Source organism: Lolium perenne, chromosome 2 (assembly GCF_019359855.2).
Source record: "Lolium perenne isolate Kyuss_39 chromosome 2, Kyuss_2.0, whole genome shotgun sequence".
Classification (NCBI taxonomy): domain Eukaryota; kingdom Viridiplantae; phylum Streptophyta; class Magnoliopsida; order Poales; family Poaceae; genus Lolium; species Lolium perenne.
This window is the reverse complement of record NC_067245.2, coordinates 292,968,612-292,986,258: the sequence shown is the minus strand read 5'-3', so window position 1 is coordinate 292,986,258 and position 17,647 is coordinate 292,968,612. Positions and strand designations below refer to the sequence as shown.

The window sequence follows — 17,647 nt, the reverse complement described above, 5'->3', positions numbered from 1 at the left end:
AGGTTGAAATAGCTAAAATAATATTGGAAACAATGTTGCTATTTGTTGGAAATGACTCTGAAATCTTCTGCAATGTGATTTCACGCACGTAATTTCTAGTGTCGTTGGTTGTTGTTGTAAAGACCCCCCAAAAAATGTTGAGTTTGTTGTTGACCATCGTTGTGAATATATCAATGATTTGTTGTAAAGATATTCTGGCAGAGGAAATTATTAATGTTGAAATTGTTGTTGACTATTGTTGAATACTCCTAACTTTTTTTTGTTGGACTATCAATTGTTGAGTACTGTTTCAAATATATGAGTGCTTTGCTGCAAACATAATTTGGAAAAAAATAAATATTATTGTTGGATTTGTTGCTTTTGTTGACATCATTGATGACTATTGTTATAAGCACTATTTTTTTAATTTGTTACTCTAGGTATTATATGTTTTTTTCACCCCAAGACAGAAAGTAGCTTGTGATTGGGAGAGAGGTCAAAGCAGCGCATGGTGTGCTCTACCCACGTTACCAACACCACGCGACCTCCACCACTACGGGAACGCGCCGCTATGCCGATGGTAAAATATCGGTACCGTCGGTACAGGACTCGTTCTGGCCAGGCCAGCAGGCAAGTCGTCGGCATAGGAAAACCGTCGACACAGGAAGGTATGTGCTAACGGCAACCGTCGGCATAGTTTCAATCGTCGGCATAGCCTCTCCACCGTGATGGCGAGGTAACATCGTCAGGCCTGTGCCGACGGCTTATTTTAGCCCTGTGTCGATGGCTTTGTTGTCGGCACAACTATTTTCCATTTTACCACATTAATCTTCAAAAAATCATAACTAAATTATTATAATTCATAAAAATACAAATAATGTATCAAAAATTTCAGAAAAATAAGTTCTATCTTGAAACAATATAAAACTTGGAATGTTGCAAATATCTCAAAAAACATTCTCAAAAATGAGCTATCATGTCCCATGTTTTATGGCTTTCACGCCGAACAACCAATGTTATGGCTAGAATCGTCGCATAGTTTGTGATAATATGCCCATATTATACACACATGTGCATCTTGGAAAGTCTTACGATGTTGTAGGAGGAAGTTTTCCTTTTTATCGCACGAAAAAGTCATTTTCCATTTTTGAAGTGCCGAAAACGGGATGTTTTGTGAAGCAACCACTAAATTAAAGTTTCACAATGGTACCAACATATTTTTCAAAAATACCAGACCACCTAAGAAGGACAATTTTTCAACCGGTGTATCTAGAACCTTTTCGTCCACCTCTCATGAAAAAGACAAATTCCAGCCGAATCGGTAGGAGGCCAACCAGATTTGAACTACATGTACATGATATAATGCTCAAGATTTTTCGTAAAAATCATTTTTAGGTTCACAAAATGCTATTTTATCAGAGATATAGTGCAAGTTTAGCGAGCCTCAACCCCGGAAAAAGGATTTTCATGCCTGACGTTTTGAATATAGTTTGAAACAGGCATAATAAATTCAAAAACGATCCAAACCATGTGAAACCTTCGCGTGGTGTCATATTATATGTCATAGTTGTAAGGAAAAATATTAAAGTTGGAAAATTACAAACATCACAAAATTCCTTCACAAAATGAGCTATCGCGTTCGAGGTTTCATGACATTTAGGTCAAACGATCAATGTTATGGATAGAATCGCAGCATAGTTTGTGATAATGTGTCCATATTGTGCACACATGTGCATCTTGGGATGTCTTACGATGTTGCAGGAGGAAGTTTTACTTTTCATCGCACGCAAAAGTTATTTTCCATATTTGAGGTGCCGAAAACGAGATATTTTATGAAGCAACCACCAAATTAATGTTTCACATTGGTACCAACACATTTTTCAAAAATACTAAACACACTAAGATGCAAAATTTCTCAACTAGTGTATCTGAAACCTTTTCGTCCACCCCTCATGAAAAAGACAAAATCCTGCTGAATCGGTAGGAGGCCGACCAGATTTGAACTACAGGTACATGATATAATGCTCAAGATTTTTCATAAAAATCATTTTTAGGTTCACAACATGCTATTTCATTAGAAATACAGTGCAAGTTTAGCGAGCCTCAGCCCCGGGCAAAGGATCTCCATGCTCACCATTTTGAATATAGTTTGAAATGGGCATGATAAATTAAAAAAAAATCAAAACCATGTGAAACCTTCGCTTAGTGTCATATTATATGTCATAATTGCAAGAAAAAATATTAAAGTTGGAAAATTACAAACATCACAAAAATTCCTTCACACACGTTCGAGGTTTCATGACATTTAGGTCAAACGACCAATGTTATGGATATAATCACGGCATAGTTTGTGATAATGTGTCCATATTGTGCACACATGTGCATCTTGGAATGTCTTACGATGTTGCAGGAGGAAGTTTTCCTTTTCATTGCACGAAAAGGTCATTTTTCATTTTTGAGATGCAGAAAACGGGATGTTTGATGAAGCAACCACCAAATTAATGTTCCACATCGGTACCAACACATTTTTCAAAAATACTAGACCAACTAAGATGGATAATTTCTAAACTGGTGTATATGCAACCTTTCCGTCCACCCCTCATGAAAAAGACAAATTTCTGCCGAATCGGTAGGAGGCCGACCAAATTTGAAGTACAGATACATGATATAATGCTCAAGATTTTTCATAAAAATCATTTTTTGGTTCACAACATGCTATTTCATCAAACATCCAGTGCAAGTTTAGCGAGTCTAAGCCCCGGGCAAAGGATCTTCATGCCCACCGTTTTGAATATAGTTTGAAACGGGCATAATAAATTAAAAAAAACAATCCAAACCATGTGAAACCTTCACGTGGTGTTATATTATATGTCATAGTTACAAGAAAAAATATTAAAGTTAGAAAATTACAAACATCACAGAAATTTCTTCACAAAATGAACTATCACGTTTGAGGTTTCATGACATTTAGGTCAAACGACCAATGTTATGGATACAATTGCAGTATAGTTTGTGATAATGTGCCCATATTATGCACACATGTGCATCTTGGGATATCTTACGATGTTGCAGGAGGAAGTTTTCCTTTTCATAACGCGAAAAAGGCATTTTCCATTTTTGAGGTGCCGAAAACGGGGTGTTTTGTGAAGCAACCACCAAATTAAAGTTTCACATTGATACCAACACATTTTTCAAAAATACTAGACCAACTAAGATGGACAATTTCCCAACCGACGTATCTGAACCCTTTCCGTCCACCTCTCATGAAAAAGACAAATTCATGCCGAATCGGTAAGAGGCCGGCCAGATTTGAACTACAAGTACATGATCTAATGCTCATATTTTTTTGGAAAAATCATTGTTAGGTTTAAAATATGATATAGATGTCATATTTGGATTCCTCTCATTGTTCTAATCGATTTAGACATATTATTTGTCAAATTTTGATTTATGGATTAAAAGATATTAATTATTTCATATTAAATAGAAAGGGGAAAATCATTTTATTGTCCATTTGAATTCAAGATTAATATACTTATTCTTGTAGTTTATGTAGGTAATTGTTTGGAATTCAAAAAAAAAAAAGTGCAACATCAAGGAATGGGGATTAATAGTATTGATATGGTATTATTATCAACAAGGTGTCATTTCTTTCGTGGAAGCTAGTCTAAATGGAACAGAGAGTTAATCATGCTAGGGCTGGAGTAGTGTGAGGATGGATGACTGACCGGGAAGTTTGACCACGATTGAAATTTGATCTAATATTAAGTGTAGTTAGTGTTGGAATGGTGCATGTGAGAGATTAAAAAATTAGGATAAAAAATTGAAAAAAAATGAAATTTTTTTGAAAAAAATCGAGACAGAATTACCAAACTGTCGTTATTTCTATGCCGTCGGCACAGGATGATGTGCTGATGGCTAGTCTGTGCCGACGGCAACTTTATCTGTGCCAAGGTGTTATTGTGCCGACAGATGCCGTCGGCACAAGCCTGTGCTGATGGCAAGGCAAGCTGCGCCCGTAGTGCACTGATCTGAATAGCTACATGGCTCAGCCCAGCATGTTGAAAGGGACATACCCGTGTGAGAGAAAAGAGGGGATGATTTGCGAACGCTCATCCTTGTGGGGGAATCGATCCGACGGTTAGCACGCGCCTTATCTCCCTAAGGTTGCCAGCTTTCTCCCCTTCTTCCTCCCCCTAATTCTCCTCTTCCATGGAGTGTTCGTTCCCGCGAGTCCAGACGAAACAAAATTTGTAGGTTATACATGTAGTTTCATTTTGGATTAAGTATTTACCTCTGAAAGGAGTGTAGTTCTTGGTGCCGCACTAGAGCTCAGTCGTTCCTTCAATAGGCGATTTGACCACAATCTTATATTATCCAGAATCAACTCATCTTCAGAGATGCTGACTTGTGAAGCCTTGTATAGTTCGAATAAAGACCTTGTGTCATTCAGATTCAAATCAACAGTGGCTTGAGCAACGTGAGACATGCCATCTACACACGTTTTGAAGTGGATAATCAGAGTGACAAACTATATACATCCAAATAAAGAATCATGTATTAAACAATTTAATGTGCAATTTCTATTATAATCCTAGAAAGATGTACAAGTGTTTACCAGAAGAGACATCGTAGCCGTTCATTCGTAGGATGCGAAATGCCATGGCACATGCCTCCAGGTCTTGCATGATCTTTTCGTCTCGCCGTGACCAACAACTGCAAACCATTTCATGTCAGGTCATACATTTTTTTAAGAAAACCCTGGTACACACATAATTGCTAAGATCAGAAAAAATATGACTCCATTTCAATAATAAGTGACTCGATACATGTGAATCTAGACCAATCCAAGTTAATTATTTTTCGATGGGAAGTATATATTGATCTTCACAAATGGATTAGTATATGAGTACCTGTATATTTCATCCAGGATACTCTTCGTCTCGCTAGCAAAATGTCGAGATATTCCAATCTTTTCGAGCACATCAACCATGGAAAGTTGCCCATGTACTGTCCTCTCGTACCTTGTCTCTGGTTCGTGTGGTTGTAGCTGCTGCTTTGTTCTAGCCACTCTTGGCTCCCTCTCAACCTTGCCATTTACTAACCCCAACTGAAACACACTATCAAGATCGATCAGATAGTCATGGCAATTGCGCTATTTAGCAACTCTTTATCTTAATTACCCCCATTTAGCAAAACAAATGTGCCAAGTTACATGGACATGGCGTGTCATGTAGTTGTTTTTTCTCCAGGCTTTTTTTGTGGGTATGATCCGGCATTATAATAGCACTAGGCGAAAAAACAGCATGGCGTGCCATGACAGTCGGGATTTGCCTGCCAAATTGCTCCCAAAAATTAAAGGGGTAAAAAATAGGGAAATACATTTGTACACCCAAGCATGGGTGTGGATGCTTCCACAGCCATCGGATCCTTGGAGATTCGGATAAGATGGTAGGTGAGAGAAATGTTTGTTTCCAATTTCCTCCAATTTTGCACAGGTCTTGGGTCCCATCAACAGAGGCAGAAAGCCTCACAACATGGCTTTGGCACCGGCATTCCCGGATGCGATGTCTCCTCTCTCACCCGACAGGCGCATCATCCCTCAACTCTCCTGCTCCCGCATCATCTTCTCATCCACTCCTCCCTCGCGCACGCCTCCATTGCTGCACCATGTCTCAATCTTCTCTGCACAGCAGCTGGCCATCGATGCAGCACCGGCGGCGGTTGCGGCTGTGGATGCGGCTGCGGATGCAGCGGGGGCGGATGCGGCAGCGGCGGATACGGGTGGGGCGGCGTTGCGGCGGATGCGACGGCGGAGGAAGACATGTACGCGCTGATTTTGAAGCCCCAACTGCTCTGCTGGATGCTGCCACCAAGCACGCGGAGGCTCGTCGTCGATGCCATCCCCATACGAGCGCTGCCGTTCCGCCTGTGACCCTGTGTTAGGTGCCAACGAGATTTGGCTGCACTTCTTTCACCTATATATTTTCACTCAGATTGAATCTGATGGTCGAGCCAATATACCTTAAAACGTATTCCTGTTTTTGTTAAGATTAGTTGAAAAAAATTGGTTCATGATTTTCAATCCAGAACTTTGTGGCATGATTGATTAGCATGAATCTAACTGGTGGTGGAAGAAGGAAAGCACTTAAGCACACCTAACCAGTAACATCATGTTTCAGACAGAAGTTCTCAAAGCATATAGTAGAATGGCTTAGGCGACAGTAATACTTGGACAAAAACATCATAGTACATCGCATCCATTGATAACGAGACACACACACGTAACTAGCTAGCAGTTCATGGAACAGCTTACAGTATATCACACATGACTACCCCAAAACTATCTGCTAACTGCTACATAGCTAGCCGCTAACTAAGACTGAAACAAATGATAACATCTCCCCCGGTACAAATCGCGGCTTCCACTCAGTTCACGCGTTGAGCGCAGAGCCAGCGTTGCATTGTGTTCCGGACTCCGGTGTCGACAAAACGCCCGCCGGTGACTTAGTAGGTCGTCGTTGCAATAGTCGACAGTTTGGTTCCCATGGTCAGAGAGAGTTGCCGTCTTTGAGCGGCACATAAGGGTGCAAATTCAGCGCCGATGATCATGCTCTTCCCTACATCCAGCGCACCGCCATCATCATGCCGATGATCATGCTCTTCCCTACATCCGGCGCACCGCCATCATCATCAGTGACCTGATTGTTTTGGAGGAAAAAATGTACTGAAATTTAACAGCTTCTCTGTTTCACAAAGTCACCTCAGCAAGCTGAAACAACAGCATCCCCTGGTGTACTGTCCATCGTTAGGCTGTAACAGAAGAAGAAATTAGCATTGACAAAAGACATTCCTAAGAATTGAACGAATTGCTGAAAGAGTAGAGGATTCCCTAAACCAGGGCAGTCATATAAGAAAATGGTAGGCTCTGTACTTAATTTTCCATCTGGCTAAACTTTTTTTTTTTTTTTGACCCTGGCTACGGCGGGCTTACGCCAGCCTGAACACTTTTATAAAACCGACCACAAAGGAGTTATTACAACATATTAGAGGGGGTGGGGAGGGGAGAGGGGGGAGAGAAAGAGGGGAGGGACCTCAAGGGGGGTCATATCCATTACACCAATTATTTAGAGCGGAGGAGGAGGAGGGGGTAGTACATCGATGAGCCCAAAGTCTAATATCTTCCAGGCACCTCCTGAAAACGAGGGGGAGGTCCTCGTTCACGCCGTTGAAGGTACGAGCGTTCCGCCTTTTCCAGATGTTCCAGAGAATGGCAGTGGTAGTGGAGGCTTCCTCAAAGTTCCGGCACAGTGAAGTCCAGATGTCCGAAGCCCGGGAGAGCCCTCTACTAGCGAAGTCGGGGTAGAAGGAGCCCCACACCTCCTGGGCATGGGGGCACAGAAGGAGCAGGTGGTCGACGTCCTCGTCTTGGCCGCATGAGAGGCACGCAGCGGTGGTGCTGAGTTGGTGCCTGAAGCGCCGTTCGTTGGTGGGGAGGCGTTTCTTCCGAGCCAGCCAACAGAAAATCTTGCACTTGAGGGGGGCAGCGGTTCTCCAGACCTTGTCTGCCAGATCATCAGCCTGCAGATGCCTGAAAGAATTGGAATAGAAACTTTTGTTCGACAGCTTAGTGTTAGTGAGGCGGCACGAGCGAACATCCGGGGCGTCATGGCGCAGAACCACCGAGCTAAGCTCGTTGGATAGGTCACGGAGGTCAGCCTCAGCAGCTTGCGAGAGGCGCGGCCCTAGAGTACCGCGGAAGTCAGAGACAACAGCCGTGGCCACGCTGATATGAACGCGGCTAGAGTGGGAGAAAAGGTTAGGGAAACGATCTTGAAGCGTGGAGTCTCCAATCCAAAGGTCAAACCAGAAGGACGTGGAGGCGCCACTGCCAATGCAAACTCTGGAGATGAGACGGAAAGAAGCAAGGCTAGCCACGATACCTTTCCAGACGGGGGTGTCCAGGCGGTGGCTTTCACCAAGATCCCTGGATCCATTCCATCCGTAGGAGCGGCGAAGCCAGCGAGCCCAGGGGGCATCAGTGTCAGAGTGGAGTTTGGTGAGGAATTTGCTAAGGAGAGCGGAGTTTTGGGAGCGGAGAGAGAGAACACCGAGGCCACCAAGCTTTTTGGGGACACAGACATCATCCCAAGCCACTTTGCAGCTCCCCCCATTGCAGGTCTCTTCCCCGGTCCAGAGGAAAGCCCGGCGCCTCTTATCGATAGCCTCAACGACCCCAGCCGGGAGAAGGCCGGCGCCCATGGCATGGGCAAGCATGGCAGTGAGGACGGAATTAACGAGGATCAGCCGTCCACCGATAGGAAGGCAACGGCCGCGCCATCCAGAAAGGCGCATATCACTTTTGTGGATGATGGGGGCGAAATCTGCCGGGCGGAGTTTATAGGTGGAAAGGGGGAGACCAAGGTAAACTTGGGGAAAGGAAGAGACAGAGCAGCCAAAATTTTCAGCCATGGCAAGGGCTTCGTCTGGACGAGTGCCAATTGGGACAAAGGTGCTTTTGTGGAAGTTGATAGTGAGGCCAGTAGCGGCCGAGAAGTCATCAAGGAGGTTTTTAAGATTGGCGACATGATCAGGGATAGCTCTGATGATGATGAGGGTATCATCAGCGTATTGGAGAACCGGGCAAGGGAGATCGTCAACCAACGGGTGGAGGAGAAGCCCCTCGCGGGAAGCTTTAAGAAGCATCTGTTGGAGGACGTCAACAATGATGTTGAACAGGAAGGGGGACAGGGGATCACCTTGCCGAAGGCCACGCCGACATTGGATCCACCGCCCAGGAACCCCATTAAGGAGAACCACCGTTTGGCTAGAGTGGTTGAGGCTCTTAATCCAAGCCCGCCAGAGCTCAGGGAAACCTTTGGCCATCATAATACGGTCGAGGGCGTCCCAGCTGATAGAATCGAAGGCCTTACGAAAATCGAGCTTGAAAACCGCGGCAGGGGCACCCCGCTTGTGACAAGTTTGGACCAGATCGGCGGCGTAGACAAAGTTTTCAGCAATGGACCTCCCGGAGATGAACCCCGTTTGGTCCGGGTGGACGAGGAAAGGGATAAGATCCTTAAGGCGAAGGGTCAAGCACTTCGAGTGAATCTTAAGGCAGCAATTTTGGAGGGAGATCGGCCGAAAATTGTCCGGCCTGTTTGCCCCTTCCTTTTTGGGGAGGAGGACGATATAGGACTTGTTTATGGGGCGAAGGTCAGAGGAGAGGTCGTAGAACCTGGCCAAAGAGTCATAGAGAGCGTCTTTAACAAGATCCCAGTTTCTCTTGAAAAAGGCAGGACCGAAACCATCAGGGCCAGGGCTGGAGTTATTATTCATAGAGAAAAGGGCAGTGCGAATTTCTTCGAGGGAGAAGGGGCGAACGAGGGAGGCAGCCTGGGTGGAATCGAGGGAGGTAGAGGTAACAAGGTTTTCCCAGTCCAGGCGATCGACAGCATGGACGGGGGTGCCGAGAAGATTTTTGAAAAAATCATGGAGGATGCCGGCTTTTGCAGAGTGGGAGAAGACGGGAACCCCGTCCTGGTTGTCGAGGTTCTTGATCTGGTTCTTTTGCAGGCGGCCAGAGGCGCAGAGGTGAAAGTATCTGGAATTTTCATCCCCAAGGATACAGTTTTTGATTTTTGCCCTTTGGCGCCAATAGGTGGCGCGGTCAGCATTTTTTTGGCTGAGGTTAGACTTGGCCAGGTGGCGAAGGCGGGACTCAAGGAGGGAGAGGGGGCGAGTTTCCTCTAAGCGATCAAGAAAAGAGATGACGGCGCGACAATTATTGAGGTAGACGGGAGGAAGCTTGCGATCTTTTGCCCAGGCTCTAGCAGCCGCCCGGACACGTTTAAGCTTAAGACAAAGGCGCCCCACAGCGGAAAGGTGAGAATGGGTGGATCCCACACTAAGCCAGTTTGCACTAACAAGGGGGGGGGGGGGAAGACGGGTGAAGCATCCAAGAGTTTTCCATACGAAAAACTTTGCTTCTAGGAGCCTTCGAAGAGGCAGCAAGATGGAGGGGCACATGATCGGAGGTGGGTCGGGCCGAGGAAGTGAGGGTTGAGTCAGGCAGGCCCAGGCTCCAATCAGGATTGACGAGAACCCTGTCGAGGCGGGCCAAGGTGGGGGGATCTTGCATATTTGACCAGGTGAACTGGCGATCGAGGAGAGGGATTTCCAAGAGCCCAAGATTGTTAATGAAGTCGTTGAAAAGGGCGGATTCGGGGGCATTGAAATTGTTGTTGGACTTATCCCGAGGGGTGCGAATGAGGTTGAAGTCGCCAACGAAAGCGACTGGGCCAGAGAGGGTAGCAAAAATGTTTTCAAGAGAGGAGAGGAAGTCGATTTTTTGGTGGTGCAGGCAGGGACCGTAGACATTGACGATAGTAAAAGAAAGGTCGTCGGGCCGCCAAGAGAAAGTTGTAGTGATGGAGAAGTCGTCGATGGAGTGGCTCAGAAGTTTTAAATTCCGAGCATCCCAAGCAGTTGCAATACCACCGGAGGCGCCCTCCGAAGGCTTGAAAACGAAGGAGCGGAGGGATTGGGGTAGGAAAGAGGAGGCGATGAATTTGGTAATGTCAGGAAACTTGGTTTCTTGGAGGCAAAGAATAGATGGGAGAGCCGACTCAATAGCAGCCCTAACATCATCTCGTTTGCGGCGTTGCCCAAGGCCGCGCACGTTCCAACAGTCAATAAGAATTTTAATCAACATCAAGAACAAGGAGGTGCCGAGGAGGACCAAGCATCAGGACACACGCATAAGCAGCAGAAATTAAGCTCAAACAGCCGGACGTAGACGAGTAGGAATAGAGGTCATACATAGACAACAAAGTACCACAGCGACGGTTACAAGGGCGAATAGAGCAGCCCAAAGGAAAACAGGAAACAGTAGACATAAACCAGACCCGGGTGGTAGAATGGAGAACAGCCTTCTCATCAAGGGGCCAGGTAGCCAGAAACATAAGGTAGCAGGGGTAGCGAGCCACAGGAGCGACGGTTGTCACAAGCATGGAGCAATGGGAGTCACCGGAGCTGAGGATTCAGCAAGCTCAAGGTCAGCGAGCTGGATGTCGCAGGCAGCAGCCAGGGCCCCAACATCATCCTTTGGCAGCGGGCCTCCTTCCTCGAGGGCGACGGCCAGGAGGGCATCAGCAGAGAGCTCTCCGCGGCGGCTAGGAGCAGTTGTCGGCCCATGGTCGAGTTCTTGCCTCCTAGCCATGGCCTTGTCTATAATGGAGACATAGCGCGCGCTGGCCAGGCGGGAGCAGCGTCGCGGCTGCGGGGGAGACGGCGGAGCCCGCCAAACCGCACCAGCCACAAAGGGAGCCTCGGCAGCCAGAAGTTGCACCGGAGTATGGCGCACCGGGGAGGCCGGAGGCAGGGGAGGCTCGGAGACGGCCTCAGCAGGGCTAGTGAGAGTGGATGGCGGAGACCCGTCCTTGCTTCCAGCCTCGCAGAGGTGAGCGACCTCCAGGCCGGCCATGCCAGCCCCATCAGCAGGCTGAGGTGGCAGCTGGGCAAGGCTGCCCAAGGCCAAGTCGTTGGCAACAGCCAAAGAGACGTGGGCGCCAGGCGGGGCTGTCGAAGCGCGGACGAGGACGTCGACGGAGAGGACTGGGCGACGCAGGGGCCCAAGCAGCGCCACCGAGTCGAGCAGCCCGACGGAGGCAGTGGTGAAGTTGGCCACCATGATCCCCTTGGATCCATTGTCGGATGCAGCTTTGCGCAGCGGAAGACGGAGAGAGAGCTGCTCACCGGAGGAGCCGGTGACAAGCACATCAAAGAAGCCCAGCCGAAGCAGCACCTGCACAGAGGCAGGCTTGGAGAGGATAGGAGCGCCGGAGACGGAGGGCAGCGGCGGGGCATTGGCCAGGGCGCGGGAAACCAGGGCCGCAGCAGGGGCAGCGCTGGACGGCTCCCCCTGTGGCACCAAGGGCGGCGGAATACCCAGCATCTCCATGGCGTCAGCGTAGCCATTTCCGCCCTCAAGGTCGACCACTTCTTCGTCATCAAGATCGGAAGCGGCGTCGGGAATAGGCTCAAGGTCCGGTCCGGAGGAAGGCCCTGAGCCGGCAGCCAGATCCTCAAACTCAATGATGGTGACTTCACTGAGAGTGCCAATGCTGCAGTAGTTCTTGACGGCCAGGTTGAGAGGGATGTCGGTGATGGACTCCGCCTTGACCGTGACCAAGACAGCTTGGAAATCCACCCCCGTGAGGCAGATGGGGTCAATGTCGTGCGGGTTGGCGTAGGGGCCGGCTGAGTGGGTGATATGCTGCCTCTGCCACTGCTCAAAGGGGAAACGGCTGATGGACAAGGCCGCCATAGCTTCATGCTCAAAGATGAACCTTTGGTCGGTCTCATCATGGCGACGGAAATAGACCGAGACTTCACGGCCAAAGAAGGGCCCATTGCCAACAGCGTGTTCCCTGTCCGCATCAGAGGCAAAGACAGCCACACGGGCACCATCGGAGGAGGGGAACAGAGAAACACGATCGGGTCCGCAGCCAAGCTCCGCTGCTTGGAGGATGAGGGGGTCAGGGTTTTGGGTGGGTGGAGTGGCGAAAGCATAGGCGATATGGTCGAAGTGGCGGAGGTTGACAAAAGGCATATAGACGTCTATGTGGTCGGGCCGGGTCGGCACCGCCAAGTCTTCGGAGTCAGCCAGAGCAGAGCCAGAGATGGCATCCTCATCCGAAGCAGCTTCATGGAGCCCCGGCTCAGGGGCAAGAAGAAAGTCCGCGGCATCAACGATGGGGAGGAAGTGGTCCTCCTCCTCGCTGGCTTCATCAGCAGCAGCAGGAATGGGGATGAAATCATCACCGAGCTGAGCCGGAGGCTCAACAACAGCGTCAAAATCCTCCTCAAACACGAGCTCTTCCGGGTCTTCTTCTTCCTCATCTTCCACTTCTTCCGCAGCAGCCACAGCACCGGCCAAAACAGGAGGAGGCACGGCAGCGGGCTCCGGCAGAACCAGGCGGCAGGTATGGCGCTCGTGGTCATCAGCAAAACAGAGGGTGCAGCGGCGCCTGCTGTCCGAGTCCATGCCGCTGATGGGAGCACCGGCAGCCTCCATGAGGGATCTGGCACAAGAGATGAAGGAGGATTGAGGGAGGGTCCTGGAGGGCGGAGAGGAAGGGGAGGCTGGGGCGGAGCGGGAGAAAGGAGGGCACTTACAGGACCGCTCTTTGTGGCCGGAGTGTCGACAGCGGCGGCAGCACAGGGGATCCCGGCAGGCGGCGACCAGGTGGTGGCGGGAGAGGCAGCGAAAACAGCGGCGGGTGAAGGGGCGGAGCGGCGGTGGAGTGGGTTGGGATGGGGCGGGGAGGGGCTTACAAGGGGAGGCCGCCACCTGCGAGTAGGAGGGGGCAGGGGCGCCATCCGTGGCAGCGCGAGCTCCAAGGCTCCCGAAAGAGGAAGGCGGACTGGGCGGGCACGGCGAGAGTAAAACGGGAAGGGGAGCAGAGGGGAGGTCGATGGTTGGAGGAGGAGCTGTGCGGTTTGGGGCGAGAAAGAGGAAATGCTCACGGGCCTGGTGCACTTGCCATGGCAGCGGACCGAAGGGTGCAGGGAGGATGCCAGGGGAGAGGAGGGAGAGGCAGGTGGGTGGGCGGCGCAAGCGCTTGGCAGGAGGCGGCCGCGTGACCGAGGAGCTAGGGGAACTAGGGCACGGGCAGCACGAGTTGACCAGGCGAGGCAGAGAGGGCTGAGAGGGGGCGGCCCGAGGTGGGCAGAGAGGCCCAGAAACATCCAAGGCGAGGGTGTGCGTCATGGTGCAGGAAGGCGTGGACCGAGGCCCAGGAAGAGGCCCACAGTTGACCAGGGCATCCGAAGCGAGCGGTAAGGAGAACAGCGCCAGAAGCTGGCCATGCCGAAGGCCACCGAGCGTGACCAAGAACGAAGCTAGGCGCGGGGAGGCGACGACGAGCCGGAAGACGTTACAGCCAACCTCAGAAACAAAGAGCCGTTCGAACTTGGATCCCAACCAAAACTGCAGCATCTGAAAGACTAAGGAGGAGGAGACAGGCTGCCGGCGTTCATGGCGCACCGCGATGTGTACCGGCGACGGCACAAATAACGGCGAACCAGGAGCCACCGGGGAACATACCGTGGTGCAGAAATTCTGAAGGGTGAGCTGCAGGAAGGCTTCGCCAGGGGTGGAGAATGGCGGCGGGAGGGCTTGAGGGTCGAGGGAGAGCGACCGCGGCGTCGAGCTGGAGAGGAAGCCCTGGCGAGCAGCTCCACACGGCGGCGGAGGGGCGCACGACTCAGCGCCGGCGGTCAAGGGTGGAGGGGAGGAGGGAGGGTGTGGGTGGCTATCCCTATGGTTGCTGGGAGGGTTGCAGGCCGCCGGAGGCGGAGGAGCAGGCGGGGGCGAAGGGGCGCCGCCCGCCACGTCGCCCGGAGCGTCGCGGGAGCCTACCATGAGCGTCGCGGCTATCCCTATCTGTTCCACTGCTCTTTTTTTTTCCGGGAAGCTCTTTTACAAACGGAGGGAGTAATAGGTTCATATTAAGACCCAAAACATCCATCTGGCTAAACTCAAAGGCATTTAGCATTGACAGGAGAGATCCAGTGTTTGTGACTCTCTTCCATCTTTTTACGCCTGGATTTTGGACCCATCATCGTCGATGCCACTGGTCCCTTCTTGGGCGACGGCGTCATCGATGCTAGTGCCCAACTCTTGGGCGCCACGGCCATCAACGCTGTTTGGGGAAATCTCCCTCCGGGACTAGCACCGGCATCCATTGCCTGCAAGTTGCTCAAGTCGCCATCAGCAGGAGAAAGGGTACTGCGAGAATTCACCGCGGTGTCTATCTTCCGCGCGGTGCAGATAGCGGTGGCCGGCAGCAGGATCACTGCCTGGGTGAACGGGGCGAGCGAGAATCTGTCGCGGGTTGTGCAGAGCGATTCAAGGGGAAAAGTAGAGAACGGGTGAAAAATCAATATGATGTACCCATGGGGAGAAGAAGATCCAATGAAACGGGGAGACAGCGACGGCGCACGGCGACGGGCCTGCAAGTCGGCGGCGCGTGTGGCTAACTGTACCTGCGAGTCGGCGGCGCGTGTGGACGGCTCGCTGGCGGCGGCGAACGGCGACGGTGCACGGCGAAGACTACGATGGCGACGTCGGCGGCGACATCGGCGGCGTGGACGGCTCGATGGCGACGGCGGCGACGGCGCACGGCGGACGGCGAGGACGTGCGCTGGCGACGGCAGCGACAGCGCACGGGGACGGCGCACGGCGGGAGCTATCTGCGCGCCGCCGGCGGCTACAGCACCAGGGGACACGGGGGAGAGGGGTTGGGGATGGAGGACAGGCCCCCTACTACTTTCCGGTAGCCAGCGCGTCTCCTGTCCCCCGACGCGAGCAGCAAAGCAGGCCGTGTCGTCTGGCAAAAAGCCGGCAGAAAAGGAGCGACGGAGGTGACAGGAAAACGAGAGAAATGGAGGATAATGTTTCACTCTGTTAGGCTTTGCACGAATCTCCAGGTCCAGATCAACGGTAAAGAATACACCCACACCCATGCTTGGGTGTACAAAATCCACACTCTAAAAAAATAGCACAACTTTTTCTATCAAGGATAATTTCGACAAAATATTGCTAAATGAGATATTTAGTGTTAAAAATAGCAAACTGGGTAAAAGCTAGAATTCACTCTCACCGTAGATAGACCTAGTACAGGGCTACGAGGGTTGTCGGTTTGCCTTGAAGAAGAACAATGGCTAACAATTTTTGCGTTGCAAAACAAACATAATTGCATAAATTCCATGAGACCAAAACAAGAGGATGCAACATAATCTACCTCTATCCATGGCATGCCGGTGAGCTCTGCTTGGTCATGTCGGTAGCACCCCACATGGTTGACGCCGACTGGGAAAGAACCTGAAGTTAGTATCTTAGAGCATGAACTATGTATAGCATTGGCATATGTACAAAAGATGAGGATCCACACGTCAAACTATGTCTAAGGTACTCCTCTAGCAAAGTATTTAACCCGTGATAAGTATTTAGTGCCCGAGGGAGTAGCAAAAGTCTCGTAGTTTGCAAAAGTGCTTCTCTGGTGTCCCCGGTAGCTACAAGTCTAGAATCCATCGTTAGAGTGCTTTAAGAGTATAGTTTTTTTCATATGGATATGACATAACTTTGAAACATTCTTGATTCAAATGAAATCTTAATTAATATCTTAGAATGACCCCTCATAAATCTAAGATATATTTAGATTACTTTAGTTACTTTTCAATCATATTACGGATAATATTGGTGTTTTAAAAAACTATACTCTATCCGTTTAGAAGTAAGCCGTATCTAGACACATTTTAGTGTGTAGATTCAGCTGATGTATCTAGGTAAAAATTGAATCATTTATTTCTGAACGAAGGTAGTACAAGATTTCATTGCGGTTTCAGATACTAACTCACTTGATATATAGAAATATATGGCCACTAAGTATTCCGAGCTAAAACTTTGACTAACAATTTGAGAACGATAAAAAATAAGTTATATAACACCAAAAACATATCATGGAAAACATCTTTCAAATATGAGTCCAATGGATCTTTATACAACGCCATACTTCATTCTGATTTACCAGTTGATAATAATAAGAAAATTTGGAAGATGAAGATACCATTAAAAATAAAAATATTTAGATGGTATCTTCGTCGAGGTGTCATCCTCACCAAAGACAATCTTGTTAAGCGGAATCGGCAAGGAAGTAAGCGATGTGTTTTTTGTCATCATGATGAATCTATTAAACACCTCTTCTTCCAGTGCCAGTTCGCGAGATCTATTTGGTCTGTCATCCAAGTAGCGTCTACCTTGTATCCTCCGACTAGTATGGCCAATGTCTTTGGCAATTGGCTTTATGGTATAGATTCAAGGTTCAAGTTGCTTCTTAGGGTGGGGGCGCTAGCAGTTATCTGGGCGCTGTGGCTGAGTAGAAATGACAAGATTTTTAATGATAAAAATTGCTCTTTGTTGCAGGTCATCTACAGATGTACAGGTATTCTCCGTTTGTGGTTACCTCTTCAGCGCATGGAGAACCGAGACCTATTTACGGAGGTCTGTACACGGTTGGAGGCTACGGCGAGGGATACTTTTTCCCTACATGGGTGGCAGCATAGTCTACGGATTGAAGCCCCTCCCACACCTTAGGCGTTATATGTTTCATCGTTCCGATATGTATTTCGCCTAGTTTCTTTTTTAGTTTGACATGTTTTTTTGACTTAAAAGACTCATAAACGACTGTGTGCATCCTGATTATGCAGAGGCTGGATGTAATTGCTTATCAAAAGTAGTAAGGCATCCTTTATGAGTCCAATGGTATACTTTTGGTGACATGCAACACATATTAGATTGATCAAATTATTAATCAAAGTTTAACCCTGAAACGTGGGGTGTCATATATATCAGACGGATCAGCAGTGGAAACCATTAATTAGAAAACGCATCGATGGCAAACTGCGTACCTCTCGGCAGAGCCTGCCTGGAATTAGTTTGGCTCGGTCGCATCTGTGGCACCCCGCACGGTAGGCTGAATGGCCGGCGGCCGGAGGAGCCGCGAGCGCTCGGCCGCGTGAGAGATGAACGAGCCGGCAGCTTCATGACTAGCCTGGCCGCCATTACAAAATCAGGGATATCTAGTGTTGCTTACTGTTGCTT

General features: G+C 49.3%; 1 protein-coding gene across 1 annotated transcript in view; it reads right to left on the bottom strand.

Annotated features, from left to right (window-relative positions):
* Positions 1-17,647, bottom strand: part of LOC127336238 (acyclic sesquiterpene synthase) — a 27,880-nt gene extending 10,233 nt beyond the window's left edge. The window contains exons 1-5 of the mRNA XM_051363030.2: positions 17,455-17,647; positions 15,789-15,868; positions 4,893-5,089; positions 4,598-4,695; positions 4,274-4,473 (exon numbers count right to left, since the gene is read on the bottom strand). Coding sequence (XP_051218990.1) covers positions 4,274-4,473; positions 4,598-4,695; positions 4,893-5,089; positions 15,789-15,868; positions 17,455-17,608 — 729 coding nt within the window. The 5' untranslated portion in view covers positions 17,609-17,647. The remainder of the gene's footprint in view (positions 1-4,273; positions 4,474-4,597; positions 4,696-4,892; positions 5,090-15,788; positions 15,869-17,454) is intronic.